The sequence below is a fragment of the Ictidomys tridecemlineatus genome, chromosome 3 (genome assembly GCF_052094955.1).
Source record: "Ictidomys tridecemlineatus isolate mIctTri1 chromosome 3, mIctTri1.hap1, whole genome shotgun sequence".
Lineage (NCBI taxonomy): Eukaryota > Metazoa > Chordata > Mammalia > Rodentia > Sciuridae > Ictidomys > Ictidomys tridecemlineatus.
The window spans coordinates 7,839,535-7,857,828 of record NC_135479.1 but is presented as its reverse complement, the minus strand read 5'-3'; the positions used below and the strand labels follow the sequence as shown (position 1 = coordinate 7,857,828).

General features: G+C 50.0%; 1 protein-coding gene across 12 annotated transcripts in view; it reads right to left on the bottom strand.

Annotated features, from left to right (window-relative positions):
• Positions 1-18,294, bottom strand: part of Slc39a11 (solute carrier family 39 member 11) — a 392,410-nt gene that overhangs the window by 211,685 nt on the left and 162,431 nt on the right. For 11 of the 12 annotated variants that reach the window (XM_078041769.1, XM_078041772.1, XM_078041773.1 and 8 more), the window contains one exon: positions 6,312-6,453. In XM_078041769.1, coding sequence (XP_077897895.1) covers positions 6,312-6,453 — 142 coding nt within the window. The remainder of the gene's footprint in view (positions 1-6,311; positions 6,454-18,294) is intronic. The other variant, XM_078041777.1, reaches the window with a different exon arrangement.

Sequence of the window (18,294 nt, the reverse complement as noted above, 5' to 3'; positions counted from 1 at the left end):
CAGTTGCTACCCAGTAAATTCATAAGTGGATTAATCCACTGATTAGATTATGAGAGTTACAACCTAATCTTTTCAGCTCTGAAAATTCTTGCATTGTCACACACACGCTCTTGGGGAACACTTCACATCTAAACCATAACAATGTCTGAGGGTTAGTTGTAAGAGACTATCTTGCACACTCCCCTTGGCTGCTCTCCTCAAAAGATACCCTTGCCATTCCCACCAACACATGAGTAGATTGAGGTAATGCAGAAGTCACGAGTCCTGAGAGTTGGTTCCATTTCAAATCAACAACCAGATAGCCAGGCAGTCAATCAACCAGGCAGTCAATCAACCAGCCAATCAACCAAGCAGCCAGCCAGCCAATCAACCAAGCAGCCAGCCAGCCAATCAACTAAGCAACCAGCCAGCCAGCCAATCAACCAGCCAATCAACCAAGCAGCCATTCAGTCAGCCAATCAACCATGCAGCCATTCAGTCAACCAACCAACCAACCAGCCAGCCACTCAACCAACCAACCAACCAGCCAACTGGGAGTCACTGTGAACATCCATAGTGACCAAGTCCCCTGACCCCTGAAATAAGGATTCCCTGAGACAACCAATTTAGTTCTCAGATACTTAGAACTATGTTCTTCCTCTGATCCAGAGTAGGGACATGCACTACACATAAGAAAGCAGAATACATAGCCCCAAGGGCAGACAGTACCAACCAGGAAGCTTCTGCCGACAAAGTAAGCCCAGGTCCAGTGGGGCACATGGGGACCCCTCCTCATCAACGCAGGAGAGCACCAACCTATCCCAGATGCTGCAGCAGCTGAGTACTTTACAAGGTTCAAAACCCGATTCTCACCTTCTCCCAAGCCCCTCTGGCTCCAAGGCTGCCAATCCCAGTAACTGGCATCAGTTTTCTCCCTGGTCAAAACCAGCTTCCAGTCCTTACCAAGAGCTTTCAACAACAGGCAAAAGGAAAGAAAAAAACTGGAGGGGGGTGAATACACAGAACAGCCACCTACGAACCCTCATCACTGGAAACCAAAGTGCCACAGTGTGCTTCCCCAGGTTAAAGAGCTTCTGGAAAACACACACACACACACACACACACACACACACACACACACACACACACACACACACACACACACACACAGCAAAACAGAATAACAGAAAAAGTGCCAGAAGTGACCAGGCTGCCTGTCCCCAGGAGCAGTCTCCTAAATCCTTGAGTGATAAAATCTTGGCAGGAAAAGCCTAGCGGACTGCTGCTGCCACCCAGGCCCCTCATCTGCTTCCCAAAAGCAGTTAAAAACACATTTCCCCGTTTATAAGAGACTTACGAGCTGAAATGAATGTGTCAGAACAGTTATAAATACGACGGAACCTGCTAACCAAGCAAATGTTAAATTCTGCATAAGGAGACAGTATCCCTAACTCCTTGGTAGACACTTAATGAATATTTCAAACGAAGCATGCAGCAGCTGCTCCGAGGCTCCAGATGAATTAAATGGGCTTTTGTTTCTGCCAGGATGGACCTCCCCTGGCTTCCTCTCATTTCCTCCCGCCTCTCACTTGTACCAGACGAACGCCCCTCCACACTAACCAAGTGCCCGAAGCCCGTCACAGAGCCATCAGAGAATGGGCTGATCCCTGGTCTGTGTGGAATAGGTTGTCCCATAAAAGGCATGTCTACCTGGAACCTCAGAGGTGACCTTCCTTGGAAATTGGGTCTTCACAGATGCAATTAGTCAAGCAGGATTCATAGGGCAGACGGTTTCGGCCAGCAGGAGTAAGTTATGGAGATCTATTTTACAGCACAGCGACTGCAGTTCATGATAAATTATATTTCAAAATTAGAGTAAATACTAACTGTTCACACTGTATACTCTAAAAGTTAAGAACATAAGGTCTTACATGTGTTCATCAGCTTGATTTAACCATTCTATCATGCAAATGCATACCAAAACACCACATTGTGCCCTCACGTTTAATTGACAATTATTACACAAATACTTAATTTTTTAATTAAAAAACAAGTGGCCATACTAGATTAGGATGGGCCTAAAACCTAAGAGAAAGAGAGTTTGGGACTTAGAGATACAGGGAAGATGGCACATCACAACAGGGGTGGAGACCAGAGGGACGCAGCTACTAGCCAAGGACCCTGCAGCCACAAGAAGAGAGGAGAGGCAGGAAGGAACCTCCTCCCGAGCCTGGGCAGACGCGGCCCTGGCCCACCTTCATCTCAGACGTCCACCCTACAGAACTGAGAACAGATTTCCAGCTGCTGTTGAGGCCACACAGCCTGTGGTGCTTGGTGCCAGCAGCCACAGGAGAGACGCTCACGTCTCGGGGGACGGTGGGAGAGGACAGCCCTGGGCCACCCTTTCTGTTTCATTAGCCAAGGCTGCACACCTGCCAGCCGTCTTACTCAACCAGACTTAAGACCATTTGCTGGGTGAAGTGGCACACACTTGTAATCTCAATAGACCCAGAGGCTGAGGCAGGAGGATCTCAAGTTCAAGTCCAGCTACAGCAACTTAATGAGGCCCTAAGCAATTCAGTGAGACCCTGTCTCTAAATACCTACCTACCTACCTTCAGGCTGGGGACTCAGCTCAGTGGTAAAGCACCCCGAGTTCAATCCTTGTTTTTTGTTTTTGTTTTTTTTTTTTTTGTGTGTGTGTGTGTAACTTTTCTCTAGTGGTTCTCCAAGTAAGGTTTCAACTTCCTTCAGCTCTTTCCCATTCAGTCCCTCAGCATTCCCAGCCCATGCAGGTGTGAGGCTTACACAAGGAGCTAGAAATACAGTGAGGATCTAAATCAGAGACAGGTGGCTCTCTGGCCATCTTGATCTCCTTTACATTGAAGACCATATGTGGGAAGACAGTGTTTAAAAAAAAAAAATGGTGCAGTGCTGTGACCTGACCCCTCCCCACTGTCCAAATTCACATGTGGCAGTCCTAATGCCCAGTCTCTCAGCCTGAGCACACTCACATCGATGCCAAATTGCCTTGAGAGTCAGGCCACACTCCAAAACATACCCTGAAAACACATTCCAAACCGACTGCCTAGCTCAGATCATCAAGTACATTTTAAAAAGGAAAAAAAGGCACAAAGTTCCATTCAAGCGCCGAGCATCTTTCTTGCCTAACGCAACGCTCTTCAGAAGCCTCAGAATCCATAGTGTGTCCCAAGAGTGGTCCTGTGAACCCAGACACACAGCAGTGCCACGCTGCCTGCAGAGCCCTGAGCAAGAGGTTATGTCTACATTATTCCCTTATTGTATTTAACATCCATGATGCTGAAGAGCTCCTGGAAATTATTATTGAGTCCTCTGTTCTTCATCCTGCAAAAGATTTTTTTGTGGCACATTTTAATAGCTCCATTCACCACCTTTTTAATGAAGTGCTGGTAACTTGTCCCAGCCCAGAAAGGTGGGACTGAAGCAACTCTTTAGCCTAAAGAGGTTGCTAGTTGTGGGGGTGGGGCGGGGGGGGGGAGTCCACTCAGCTGAATGGGAGAAGCTCAAGACAGTCAAGGAGCTATTTAGAAAAAGCTATAACCTTTGCTTCCCCAAAGCATTATGCACACAAAAATTCTGCATAAAATTTCAAGAGGCTCATGAACCCCTTGGTGCCCATGCACCAACCCCAGATGTAAAGAACCCCTGACCTAGTTTCTAGAATTGACTCAGCGTTGTCATTACCTAGAGAGAAGCACTATTGAAATGCTCTCCGCCACATCCTTCATAAGAGCAAAAGACTGGAATTAATCTGAAGGATTATTAATTATGGAACATCAGAGCAATACCAAAATGGAATGGATCCAGGAGTGTCCCACACAAATACCCTAATGTACTGTTAAGTGCAAAGCCACAAGGTACAGAACAAAGAGTCAAGTTTGATTGCATAAGCATCACGCTTCTAAAAAGATATACAAGAAATGAAACAATGTGTCTGAGAAAGGAATTGAAGCTGGAGTCTAGAAATTTTTTTAATCCTTGTTCTTGCAATGGGAATGAAAAGTTAGTTGGGATCGATTGAGGATGGGTGGGTGGGTGAGGGAGAGAGAGAAGAGAGAAGGGGGAGAGTGTTTTAAAAGGATTTCTGCCTTGCTAAATCCCAAAATATCCCCAGCCCTGAGAAGAGCTGTATCAGAAAATCTTGGCGCAACACAAACAGGAAAGCATCTCATCAATGCTTTCCCAGGCTCAGCGGCGGCTGCTGCTGCTGCTGCGGCTGAGGGCAGCTGAACTGCCCTCCCACAGTGTGGCTTATTCCTGTTGCTGAGCCAATTACAGGACATGATAACAGCAGTGCCAATATTATTTTTTAAAGGCTGGTGTTTCTCACTAACTACCCATTAAAGCGATCTCCTTGCTCCAGCTACAGCAGGCTAAAGGGCAGATCCAGATGGTACAAACAATGCATATTCAGGTTCAATCTGCATGAAGCCAGTCATCAAATAACCATTAGTAGTCTGAGTGTCCCCAGATGCCTGACACCCACAGGTGTGTCCAGGTGAGAGGGATGTCTGGGCTCAGCAAACTATCTTCACACCCCCAAGAGCTGCATTTGCCTAAGTATCAGAACAGTTAGCAACAGCTAGGAGGGTTGCTTGGTAACCTGGCAACAGGCTGGTGTTCAGGAGCAGGGGGAGAGGACCGCCTCGCCCTCCTCCAGGGGCCCCCTCAACTCCTAACCCTGCGATGGCCAAGAAGGTCCAGTAATCCCCAGGCTGTCTTGTAAGAGCCACCAGCTCCCCTGGTCTGGTCCTTGCTGTGGCTCCATTGGAAAAAGTCTATCAAAAGGATTGCCAATTACTGTTTGAGTGACAGGCACTGAATCTTCCTCCCACCCCCACCTCTGTGGCTTTAAAGATAAGCAATGGGATAGAAAAAATTCAGGCCAACTTTTGTCGTCCCACAGAAGGCTCAGAATCAGGACTGCAAAATCTTCAAAGGGACACACGAAGCCTAGGCATTCGATTGCTTGTGGGAATCCAGAGAGGCCCATGTGCCTGTGTCTGGACTCAGCCTCCAAAATGACACATTTTATAGGAACATGGTGCCCACCGTCATCTCCAGAGGCAGTCCGCCACACTCTCCAGGAAAGGAGAGGAGTGGGCAGCACCCCGGTCCTCCCAATCCAAACGTGAATGAGCTACGCAGCTGGAGGCAGAGGGCAGAGGTGGTATTCTGACCCCCGTTACTCGAGCTCGTGCTACCTGAACTTTTATTTCCTGGATATATCCCACGTGGGAGGTGGCGGGGGCAGTGGGGGTGAGCGGGGTCAAAGACATTCTGTTCTCCATGAATAACACACGCAGGGCATGACCTGAACCCAGACCACTGAGACCCAGCCACGGTGAGGCTCCAACTTTCCACAGCTTCCCACTGAGGGCTGGTGACCATCTCAGCTAGATATGAAAATACCAACTTAAAACGCCAGCATGGAAATGGGAAAGGACTTTGTCCCCTTCAGTCACTCCTGTGAAGACCGTGACCAGTCACTGACCATCCATTCCCAATTCACTCAAGACAGATGCCACAGAGGCAGGTGCCCATCTCAACATGGTTTGCTGGGTACAATGGTCTTCTACGGGCAGGACTTTGCCTAGCTAACATCACAGGAGAGTGAGGGGCGAACCCGTCACAGCACCAGGGACTTGCTGCACCAAACCAGGACTTCCTAAAAAAGTTTAAAGGAAAACCCAGGTGTGCAACTTGTGCTAACTGGCCCTCAAATGACCCACTTGTCCTCACCGAACAATAACACGGTGGAGTGGGGGAGGATCTTGCTCCCAAGGCTGCAAAACCACAGTCCCCTGGCATCCACAGCTGCTCTAAGGGCGGCAGCCCAGCCTGCACCGCTCCCCCAAGACTTGAGCAATGCCCGCCTCTAATGCAGAACCAACTGCATGGCTTCGCTGTGTCAGTTTTACTGGCTGCACACAGAATCGGCGAGAGACACCGCCAGTTTCCCAGGTGAATCAAAAAGATGAGCATCAAAAAAGGGGGGGCAAAGAGGGGGAGACAGAGGGACAAATGCCCACACTCTACCCATTCAACCTGACCCTGTCCATTCGTCCACCTTGCAAAGAGCATCAAAAGGTGCCAGTGCCATCTTTACAGCAAGCAGGAAGTTTGAGAACAGATGAGAAAGGTGTCTCAGGCCAGAGCCAGTTTGGCTTTCAGGCAGCAGTGGGCCGAGTCCCTGGAGGGGCAGACGGAGCCCTGGCACCTCCCCCGTGGTTCTCCTACCCCACCCCAAGTCTACATGTCTGGCTTGGCCATCTACAGCAGGGAGCTTGCCTGGAAGAAGCCCAGTGCTACCTATCCGGATGGAGAGTTCACTCTCAGGGAGGAGCAGCGTGGGACCCGTGGGATCAGACTTCTTCATCAATGCAGTGTCGAAGTTCAGTGCCAGAGCCGTCTGAGGGTCTTCTGCTGCACCCTGAAACAAGAAGCAGAGTGTCATTACAGCAGCTCATCTCCATGGGGCCCCCAGACCCTCTGGACCATGGTAGCAAGGCAACTGGCCCTCGTCTGCAAAAGCATCAGGGCTGAGCTGGACCCTGGGCTCACGTGACTTTCAGGGAGGGAGGAAGGAGGGTAGGAAGATGAAAGACTTCTGGGGTAGAGGACAAAAACAAGATCCGAGGAGTTGGTACTGATCCCAGAGATGGGAAACACGTACAACTGGCAAGGCCGGGGTCTGCACACCTAACCTCACTATGCACCTCATCAATGCCAATGATGGGCACAGGGGACCTAGCTCCAGGCTTATCAAAAGAAGCCCCTGTGGCCAGTCTACTCAGACGGCAGCTACGGCCCAGGATCCAAGGTCAGTGTGTCTGGGAAGCCGCCATCTGTTTATTTCTCAAGAGATAAAAGGAGGAGACCCAAACAGAAGTATCTGAGAGAAGTGGTGGCACTTGGAGTCACAGCCAGATGGCCCAACCAAAGCCACTCTCTGTGCTGCCCTGACAAGTTGATAGACCATTTCACACTAACCAGGCAAAGGCCTGTGTGCAGCTCCCACAAACCTTTAGTGGCCTCCGACTTTATGGACACTTGGTGAACAAGACGAGGTCCCACTCTTACAGATCCAACAAGGAAACCGGGACGGACCATGAGCATCTCCCCCGAGCCCTGGGGAAGTGCTGACCCTGCAGGCCGCCAACACAGCACAGGATCTCCAGGATCAAGAGGCGGACAAGGGGCTCAGCCCTGCACGACACTCCGCTTCATCCAAAGACCTCAAGGGTAAGGGCAAGTAATCACTCCCATGGGCAAAAAACAGCAAATCTCTTCAAGACCAGGTGTCACCGACTGTCCAGGTAGCAGTGACAAAATATCAACTAAGTAGCTTGTGGAAGTGGGGAGGTCCACAGTCAGGCTGCCAGGGCGGGGACAGGTTCCGTGTCTGGCATGTGTTTTCTGACCTTCAGGCTGTGTGGTCACTGGGGAAGGGCTAGGAGTCCCCCTCCAGGGCCTTTAGGGCATTGACTCTACTGTTGTGGGCTCCACCCTCATGGTCCATCTCCTCCCAGAGGTCCACTCCTAAAGCCACCCTAGAGGTGGGGATTTCTACATATGAATGTTGAGGGGACACAAGCATTCCTCCAAACAAATGAAAGTTTCCATTTAAAATGTGACACTAACATGGGAGAGGAAATGGCTTGTAATCCAAGCGCAGAAATGTGTCCACTTCCAAGAAAAGACTAAAACTGGGTTTTTGGTTAAGTTTCTTTTGTGAAGGAATTTCAGGAAAGGTGTAGCAGGCTTTATCCTACACATGCACACACGAACACATGCACACTTATACACACATGCAGATACATGTGCATGTACAAACACCTCTTGCTTTCTCATGGCCATGATGAGCAAGGATAAGAGCCTAATGATTCATTTCATTATTATTTTTCTTACTACATGGAAAAAAAATGACCCTAAGCCTCTCCTGCGTCTTTCCATTTGTCCAATGCATCAATGTCATCCTAATCCTTCATTTGCAATATCCCTGATAATGTACCTTAAAGCAGGGGCCAACCCTCATTTAGCCTTGTTTTCAAAGGAAGAAGAGAAGCCTCCAAGCCCCGTCGGAGCCTCCCCCATAAGGTCTTGGCTATGACTCTGGAATCAACCTCCTGCCTGGAGGCAACCAGCACTGCAGGTGGATGGACACTGCAGCACGGTAGAGGGGCACGCAGGCCAGTCCCTGCCTCTGCAGAAGCCCCTCTGGCCACCCCCAAGTGGCAGCTGGTGTCTGTGCGATGTGCCTGGGGCACTGAGTCACAGCTCTCTGTCTGTTTACATGCTTTAATTATTTCTAACTCTCTGCCTCCCGCTGACATCTGAGGGATCACTGCAGCCATAAAAGACAGTCCCGCTAGGAAACTGCGTCCTACCGCTGACTCGGCTTCCTTTGTCTCGTTTCTTTTTTTACAAAGTGATTGATGCGTAACCAGGGGATGATGCAGAAAGAGCCGCTGTATTACGGGAGCATGCGGCAGCATTAATACGCACAGGGCTGGGACTGCGTGTTCGACCACAGCCCACTCAGGAAGGGGCTCAGAGACCCCAGGTTACTCTAGAACAGTGGTTTTCAATGAGGTGATTTCACATAGTCCCACTGGGCCACCAGGGATGTTTGTGGGATGTCACTGTGGGGGTGGGGGTGCTGCTGGTGTCTCAGGTGGGTAGAGACCAAGGATGCTGCACAAGACCTTGCAGTGCACAGGGGCCACCACAGCAAGGCTCGCCCTGGCTAATGCCACAGTACCAAGGCTGAGAACCTGCTGAGGACAACGAACGGGCAGGACCCCAAGGCTGCCCACATTGGCACACAGCAATGCTGGGCATTTGTTCTCTCCTGTGCCACTATCCCTAGGAAGGCTGCCTGCCTGCCCTCGTGTATCCAGTCAAGTTTCACTTAAGCATCAACCATCGCCCGAGACCTCCCAGGCCCTGGGGACGTGACCCAGCCACATCCCCCATTCTTATGATCTCGCCTTCTCCTTCGAGACCACAATAACCAATCGATGACAAGCTAAAGGCCCAGGTAGTGATGATGCCGAACAGACTCACATACGGAGTCTACGGCAACCCCCCCAGTGGATCAGCGTTTGACCCACGCTAGCCTACCACAAACGTAGACGCGGTGTTACGCAGCAGGAGGCGGCTGAGAAAGCGGTGTTTGAGCAAAGACCTGAAGACAAAGGAAGAAGAAACACGGGTACCCCCGCCCCTCCATATCCTTCTGCCACCTTATCAACCTATATTTTGTTGGATATGTTGCTTTCTGTCAGCACTTTGGGGGACAGGGGCGAGTGCACTAGGAAAATTCCACCTAGAAGCTACCCTCTCTAAGGCTAGCCAAGGACCCACTCCCACCTGTGCTCCAAACACTCAGCCCTCAGAAGGTGGCACTGCACGTGCATCGCACTACTGTGTGTAACAGCTGTGATACTGACTGGGCCTCGGAACCCATCAACAGATGAGCAGGTGAAGAAAACGTGGCCCACGTTTCCTCAAGGCACAGATTTACACATGTGTGCAAATATCACACCAAATCCCATTAATGTGCCCAACAATGCGTGTTCATAAAAAGTGGCAGGGCCAAGCAAGCTCCAGAAGTGGCAGAAGCACCTCAGAGGGAAGCCCAGGCCAGCAGCACCTCCATCCCCACACCTGGCCAGCCCTCCACTGGCCTATCCAGACATTGGCCTCCAGGGGTCCTCCCAGACCCCCCACCCGATTCCCAACATGCCTCGCCCGCCACTCTCAAATGCTGCCAAGGAAACCAGAGAACTATATCCCTCCAAGCTCCAGAGGGCAGCCCCACAGAGAGCTGCCAACTGTGCCTCGGTGGCTTTATCATGTCCCTGGCAGTTGGGGGAAAGTCGGGAGCCACCTGCTGGGACAAGGTGGCTCTACCTGCTGGGTTGACACTGCAGCTTCTCAGGGAGCCCTGTCCCCTCACTGGGCACTCAAGTGCAGGGACACTGAAGTTCCACCTGGATGCCTTCCACAGACGTGGCCTTGCAGGAGGGACCAAGGCTCCAGGAAGAAACGCTTCCCTGACGCTCCTCTCCGTGACATTCTCCTGTACATTTCTGGGGCTTTTTTTTTTTTTTTCTTTTGACATCCCTGCAAAGCCTTTCCCTTCACACTGCCTCGACCAACCCTGGCAGCCCCACACGGCCAGCAAGGTGAGGGTGCTCCATCCCAGGGCGAACGCGCTGCTCTTGACTTTCCACCACAGCCCTGGGAGTCTGCCTGGCTGCTCATCACAGGAACAATGAGTCACCTTCCTCCCTGTCCCCTCCACAGTGGGCCCCTGAGGCTTTGGAAAATTCAGGTTTGCTGTGTCACCTTGAAGTTTCCAAATGTGTCAGATACACCAGCCCCTCCCAAGGTGCAAAAAGGCTCCCTCCCTTCACCACCTCCTTGCCCAAGTCCCCCTCCCAGCCTCCCTCCCACCTCCTCATCCTTCTCCAAACCCAGCTCAGTACGGAAAGCCAAGTGCAGGCCGCTGGAGGCAGGAGGCCACCCCACCCAGTGGGCAGCAGAACTGGAGATTGCGGTCCTCCTCCAGTGAGATCATTATCATGATGATGATTATTATTACTATTATGATGCATGGTTAGGGGCCAGCCACGGCTCAGAATATACAGCAATTTCCATCTACTGTGGAAAGATGTGCAAAGCAGGAGCTGGAAAAGAATAGCATTTTCCAGAAGGAAGGGAGAGGAAGTGGAGAGAAGGGGAAGGAGAGAAGAAATGGAATACAGTCAGGAAGGGCAGGCAGGAGGAGGAGACAGCCCTGCAACCCCCACCCCCACCCCCAATCTAAACGAACACTTCAAAAACAGCATCTCCTTCCAGAAACAAACCCCAGACACTGCTCCTCGGGGCTTGCTGCCCAAGGTGAGGAAGACCACTGCCAAGGGCTGAGGCCTCCAGAACCCTCAAGAGACAAGTCACCAAAGCAACAAGCTAGTATGTCACTGAAGCAATGGAGTGTCCAGGTGGAGTTTGTAACAGGAACTAAAGACCCCAAGCCAGGCACAACCAGATAAGCATCAGCAGGTACTGGGCACAGCCACCCAAATCCCTGTTAGCAGCCTGGCACGTCTGCTCCGGGTCCCAATAGTGAGCTCAATGTGCTTCGTGCCACTTGTTCTCTGGTTCTCACCACTGGGGTGTCTCAGGGGCACGAACCACTGTGTTGGGGAAAGGTACAGGGGACCAACCTCTGTCTGCTTCCCACAGGTGCAGGGGGGAAGCCCGACCTTTCCAAACCCACACCCTCCTTCCACCAAACGGATGGGGTGGGGTTCTCCCTGACCTCTCCACCAGGTTTCAGCCAATGCAGACTCTGGGCTCCCTGGGCCTCTTGGGGAGCAGTCTTTTTATAAATATATAGGCATATATATAAATTCTTCTTTAATTCGGACACATACCTGTATTTATTTTTTTTAGTATGGTGCTGAGGATTGAACCCAGGCCCTCGCACCTGTGAGGCAAGCACTCTACCGTTGAGCCATAGCCCCAGCCCGGGGGAGCAGTCTCTGAGATTTGTCAACAAGTCAGAGCTCCTGAGGAAGGAGCAAGAGAAAGGTCAGGGGATTAACTGGCAGCCTCCCCCCACCTGCCAGCCACAGCTAAAGGGAGGCAGGGCATTGCACCCAAGGGAGAAGGGGACGGGGACCTGGAGAGGGACCTCAGAAGCAGGGCTCCAAGGGTGGATGGAAATGGTCTGTGAGGGCTTGGCCTCCTCCCCCACAGCAGCCTCTGGCTCCCTCCATCCCCACTTAACCCAGACACATGAGGTGATGTTAAATAATTGATGCCGTTTTTATTACTGAGAAGTCGCCGTGATAATGACACTCGCAACACAATCTTAAATTATTCCACATAATGGAAAAAAAATTAAATGTCGCCGGATCATCCACTAGAATATGGATGGCAGTTACATAATAGATGAACTCATCTCACAGAGAGCCCAGCACGGCCTGCCACCCGGGGCCAGGCTGACTCGGGGTGACAAGCAGCCAGCCTCAAAGCAACTGGGGACACCGACTGGCACAGACGCCAAGGCGGAAGGTGCAGTCCTGCCTCGGGTCCTCCTGGCGGGTCGCTGCTGTGCTTGCCTCAGTTTAGCTACACATTCAGGCGTCCTGGGCTACAGTCGAGATCCTCAACAATGAGGAGAATGATGACTCAAGGCACTGGGCTCCTACAGCTCTCAGAGCACCCTCCCTCGTGCAGGGCACCAGGACTGCATCTGGTTTGGTTTCAGTCCTGCCCCCCTACAAATCCAATCAGTGTTTGGAAAAGCAGGTTTTAAAGCTTTGAATTATTCATACTTGACGTTTTCAAAATCCTGGATGAAGAAGCTCAGCTCCCTCTCCTCCACTCAGGCCTACTCTGGTTCCAACGAGCCCCCTCTGATGTCCCCAACAAGCTTCTGTCATCCATCTACCAGCGCTGCAGTCGGGGCTCCACTGCTGGTCAGCGTGCAATCATGCAGTTGGTTTGCCAGGATGAATGGACTCTCCATAATGAGAAAAGATTTCACCAGGGAGAATAAAGACCCGGGTGACCACGAAGTGGGGCAGAGGGAGGGACGGGTGCAGAGAGGGGAAGAAAGGACCTCAACCAACCAAAGACACTCCGGCTGGTGGCAGAAAGCACGACTTTCCACCCACCTCAGGGTTCCAGGTGCTGAATGATTGTGTAAGATCATCCTGTCAGTCTGGGGACCACAGGAGGCACAGGCGCCTGCGACTCTCTGGAGGCCCCAGCTTTTCCACCTGAACCCCCGGGATCCCCTGAGCCCACTTCCTCCAGCTTCCTCCTATCTCTTCCGTCACCTCAGCCTGAAGATTCACGACGGAAGCGATTCACCCCGACTCCTAGCTATATCTAAGCTAGATACAGGTGCTACTACTCAGACTCCCTTTTGGGGGATGAAAGTTTCCCCTGTTTCTGATGCCAAGTTACTATTCATGATCAAACCTATTTAATCACATTAGACAGATTTTAAAGCACCACACAGTCCTGCAGAGATGCAGCTCCCCAACAGCTGATCCAGGCAGGCATACTCTGTGCTTGTTTTCAAGGTCCAAGTGTCCCACTAGCGTGGGTGACGCAGAAACTGGGCAATGGCACAGTCTTCCAAACCACGAGGCTTTTAAGCTCAAAATGTAATTCCTCAAGGAATGCAAGTGCCTTGGTGTAACGAGGTTTTCACTTTCTAATTCATCCCCAGTGATCGCTCGGGGCTTCTCGTCCCCCTCCGAGACCTCGTCTAAGACTTTATTAAAATACACCCACACAGTCACTCAGCCAGAGAACCTCCATCCCGTCCTTCTCAGGCAACTTTTCTCATCTCTCAGATATGAGGATATCAGATTCCATCAGACGTTCACTAAAAGTCATTATTTCTCTTCCCATAAAAATACATATATTTCAGGTACCTACTGCTAGGTAATAAAATAACCCCAAACTTGGTGGCTTAAAACAATGACCAATTATTACTTGGCAGTCAATTAACTGAGCTCTGCTGCTGAACTGCCTGTTCATGGGCCTGGTCCCTGGGGGCTCATCCAGAGGTCATGGTCTAGGATACACCACCTGGATCTGGCAGGCTGCTGTCCTGGGGTTGGCTGACCACTGGCTAGACACTTATTCCTCTCCATGAGGCCGCTCAACCACCAACCTCCCGACTGTTGGTTCATATGGTTGATTGTCAAGTGCTCATCAAGTCTCTGCCCATGTCCAGTTTGCCACCTTCCCACTGACCAAAGCCAGTCAGCAGCCATCGAGACTAAGAGGGGGGTAAATTGACAGTGCTGCACATGAACAGGATCTGTCATGCTGTCGGGGTACAGATGCCAATGGGGAAGAATCCATGACCATCTCGCAAGCTCCTGAAGCACGTACAGAGACTTACAAAATGTCACATGCAGCATGAAGGGCACTCGACACACCCACACTACTGACGGCTGCTGTGTCAAACCCTCAGATTCCATCTCTTTTCTAAAGAGGGGCCTCTGCAATAGAGACCCAAGGAACATGCTCAGAGGTCTTGAAGCTTAGTAAGTTTTTTATTTCATATTTTTATTTAAATGATAGTCTCAAGAAAAAATAATGTCAACCACCCAGCGGCTGGCTTGCAATGCCTGTCCTGCATTCGGTGTTTCTCACCGAGTGGGATCCAAGCTGTACTGCCCGAGCTGTGGAGGCCGGTGGGAGGAGAGAGGCAGGCTCCAGGACTTCCAGGGCCTCATGAAGATGATGGAGCTCTCTGAACAGTTCTAGAACTGCAATAGGAGTTGACTCCACCCAGCAGGTGTGTCTCATGGGATAAAGCCGTCAGAACCCAAGGAGACGGATCTCTGAGGCCAGCAATCGGGTGGGTATTTTTAGCAAAGGAGATCCTGCCACATTATGAAAATATTGTTGCTTTCGGTTTTGCCAACTGTTTTGATTTATACCGACAAGTTTTTGGTTTTACAACAGTTGAAGAGCCCAAAGCGTGAGGCTTAATTTATATCTGATTTTATGTTTGTGCACATTGATGCCATAAAAGCACAACAGTACCGTAAAGATAGCTCAAGTCAACCTTGAGGATACACGAGTTTTATTTCCTTCAAAATGAGTACACACATTAACCAAATGGGAAAAAACGCTGGCCTGTAGCTCAGAGCAATGGGATCCTCCTCCCTGCTTCCCCCCACCAACTGTAGCTCAAAATATAGAAATCCCTGCTTTAAATGATGGACTAATACAGAGAACATTAGTAGTCCATAGTGACTTCGTAACTTTTTCTATGCTCTGAAGTCACAAATGGTTTAGGGACCCTCCTGGAGTCAAAGTAGCATGCAGACCCACACACCATGCCTGCCTAATCTCTTTAGCGATTCATTTTGTCATAAACCACAATTTCCCAGAGTTCCTTGTTCCATAAGATGCTTCAAGGGAAAGGATACCTGGAGGGACTGTGCGTTGGGTCAAGTCTGCACATGAACATAACTCTAAGAAATCTCACAGTGAAGAGCACGGGTTTGGTTAAACCCTACATTATTTGGCCATATATAAAACCTACTAATATTCAGCTTTAGGGAATAGTGTTCAAAGAATTCTATTCTAGATTCAATCTTCAGAAAACTCTGCAAAGTATTTCTCTTTACAATGGAGTCTGATCATATTCTATGCAGGGGTATAAAAGGTGGCTGGAGCTCTGGGTCTTAAGTATCTATTTTCACAAATAAAATTCTGTGTTTATCATCCTTAAAGATGATTCATACAGTTCCTTTTACACACACACACACACACACACACACACACACACACCCTTATCCCCAACAGCTGAAGGTTAGAAAATCAAGAAGGCCATTGTTCTTGAAAACCCAGTCCTTCCCTTTGCTTTATCACAATGTAAAGAAATAAGTAAACCAGCCCTTTTAGTCCAGTGCTGGAGAAGAGCTATCTGTTACCCCACTGCCCAAGAGAAGACTAAAGTTGGGCTTATCCCCAATCTTTATAGTTTTGACAATCAAAATGATTTTTCTCGACTCCTGGAGAATGAAAGACATTGAGTACACATGCAAAAGCCAGCCATCGACTGTCACGTCACAACCCACGGTAACTGAGCGTTCACGAGGCCTGTTCTCACCAACCTCTGCAAGGAGCCAGATCCAGGTGGACAGAAACAGGGAAGATAGGTAGGGCTGGGAGCAAATGCGCTTGGCATTGACCCCAAGGTTACAGGAAACAACTCTGCCTGCAGAGACTCCATGGTGAACCACACGCCTGGCCTCTGCCTGCACAGACTCCATGGTGAACAACATGCCTGGCCTCTGCCTGTGCACAGACTCCATGGTGAACCACATGCCTGGCCTCTGCCTGCACAGACTCCTTGGTGAACAACACACCTGGCCTCTGCGTGCCTTCTTCCATTATCCCATGGGATCCTTGACACCCTCCAGTGAGGGTAACAGGCAGCACCTTTACCCCAGTTCTGGACTAAGCTCTGCCTCTTCCCACCAAAATTCAATCAGCCCTCACCCTCAGGATCTCAGAACACAGACAAGGGTGGACCCAGGTCTTTAAATGGGTAATTCCATTACAATGAGGTCATTAGGAAGTGGTCCAGTATAACTGGAGTGCTCACAGGACATTTGAATAGACACAAGTAGAAGACACTGTGAAGACACCATCAACAAGCCAGAGGAGCCTCCAACAGATCCCTCCTCACAGCCCTCTGAAGGAACCACGGCACCTTGATCCTGACTTCTGGCCTCCAGAATTGTGAGAAAATAAATCTGAGCCATGACAGTACCACAGACAGAACTGGCATGTGACACTGTCATGGCAGCCCTAGAAAACAGATACAACCGCCATTTCACATTTGCAGGAATTGAGGGATAGGAACTTAGGACTTACTTCACATCACACCACTAATCAGACACAAGCCAGATGTGAACCCAGAACTTCTGCATCTGAATCCCACCACTCCTCCAGCACCATGCTATTCCTGGTGAGCCACAGCAATGTGCTGAGACAACTGAGGCTTCAACAAGGCCACAGATATGAGCCCAAGGCAGGGGGAGGCGCCCGAGTGTGTACACATACCAGGTGCCAAGTTGTGAGCCACTGTATTCAGCGGAGAACGCCTGGTGCCCACACTTGAGACAATCAGTTCTCTTCTTGGTGTGGCCCATCTGATCCTGCATGATCCCAGACAGGAACCATGATCCTCAACCTCTTCTTGGCCTATATGGATCACTGACAAGCTCCTTGCCTGCGGCAGACATGAGGAGCTTTAGCAAGAGTCTGAGGGAGCAGAGCCCAACTGGAAGCCAGACCTCCAGGCGTCCGGAGAAATTTTTGCCAGATGTTATTGCTGCTGTTAAAGAGGGTCTAAAATCCTCACCAACACTTGACATTTGTTTTCATAATAGTTGCCATTCTGATTGGAGTGAGAAATCTTTAGTTTTGGTTTGCATCTCTCTATTTGCTAGAGATGTTGAACATTTTTTCGTATATTTGTGATCAATTATATATCAACTTCTGAGAATTGTCTGGTCAGTTCCTTGGCCCACTTATTGATGGGTGTTTTGGGGGTTTTTTTGGTGTTAAGTTTGAGTGCTTTATATACCTTAGGGATTAGTGCTCCGAGTTGTGTATAGTAAAAATTTGCTCCTATTTCTGTAGGTTCTATCTTCACCTCACTGATTTTTTTCATTTGCCGAGAAAAACCTTTCAGTTCAAATCCATCCTATTTATTGATTCTTGATTTTATTTCTTGCACTATAGGAGTCTTGTTAATGAAGTCATGTGTAACAAATTAAAACAATTTTTAAAAAAGCGGGATGGAGAGAGCCTAGTCCCCTGCAGAGACAAGGATGCCCGTTGGAGGGCTCCAAGACAGCCACTAACAAGGGACCAGAGAAAGATGAGCCTGAAAAATACGTGAGAATGGCTTCAGCCTTTATCTCCCATGTCATTTCAGGTTTAGCCCAATGCTGCCCACACCCGAGGGCAGAGGCCTAACGGATAGGTTGAGGGGGTCAGGATGCTGGGGGACACTGGGGGGTAAGGCAGCCTTTCTGCAAGGCCAGGTCGGGGCAGGAGCTCTACACTGCCTCCCATTTCATAGCTGGCATCAGCCTCCTTCCCAGCCAGCAGCCTCCCCACCCATGGGACCTAGACCACCAGGGCCCAAAACCTCAAACTTTTTCCAAAACCAGCTTTTCTGCCTCTGATAATTGCTACCTCCCAGGTTGAGGCCGACCGCTTCCTAAGGGGAACTGTTTACCAGGGTATTCAGCCCCAACCAAGCCCTCTGGGGGAAGGTGGACTGGTCAGTGACAAAGGAGGGTGAAAGGGGTGAGGGACAAGCTTTTGGTGAGAATGGAAACCCCTGTGCTTTTTTTATGCTAAGGAAATAGCATGCAAATGACATACGAACTACTTCAAAAGAAAAGCAGTGGCTTTGAAGAACACGTTTGATATATATAATTTTTTTTTCCTTGAATGGGGCTTTATCCATGCCATCTCGCTGCTTGGAGCATAATTAATTATTCAGCTTATCTGGATGATGAGGACTTGGTAGCTGAGGCGTACTGAAGGAGCTTGCTTCTGCAGGAAGGTTCTTCTGCTTCCTGCCATGGCTATGTGGGCACTGACGTCTTCCCCCTCTTCCTTCTAAGCCTAAATTTCACGGCAAACCCCCACGCCGACAGACAACACGCCTGCACAGCATTCCCACTGCTGTAAA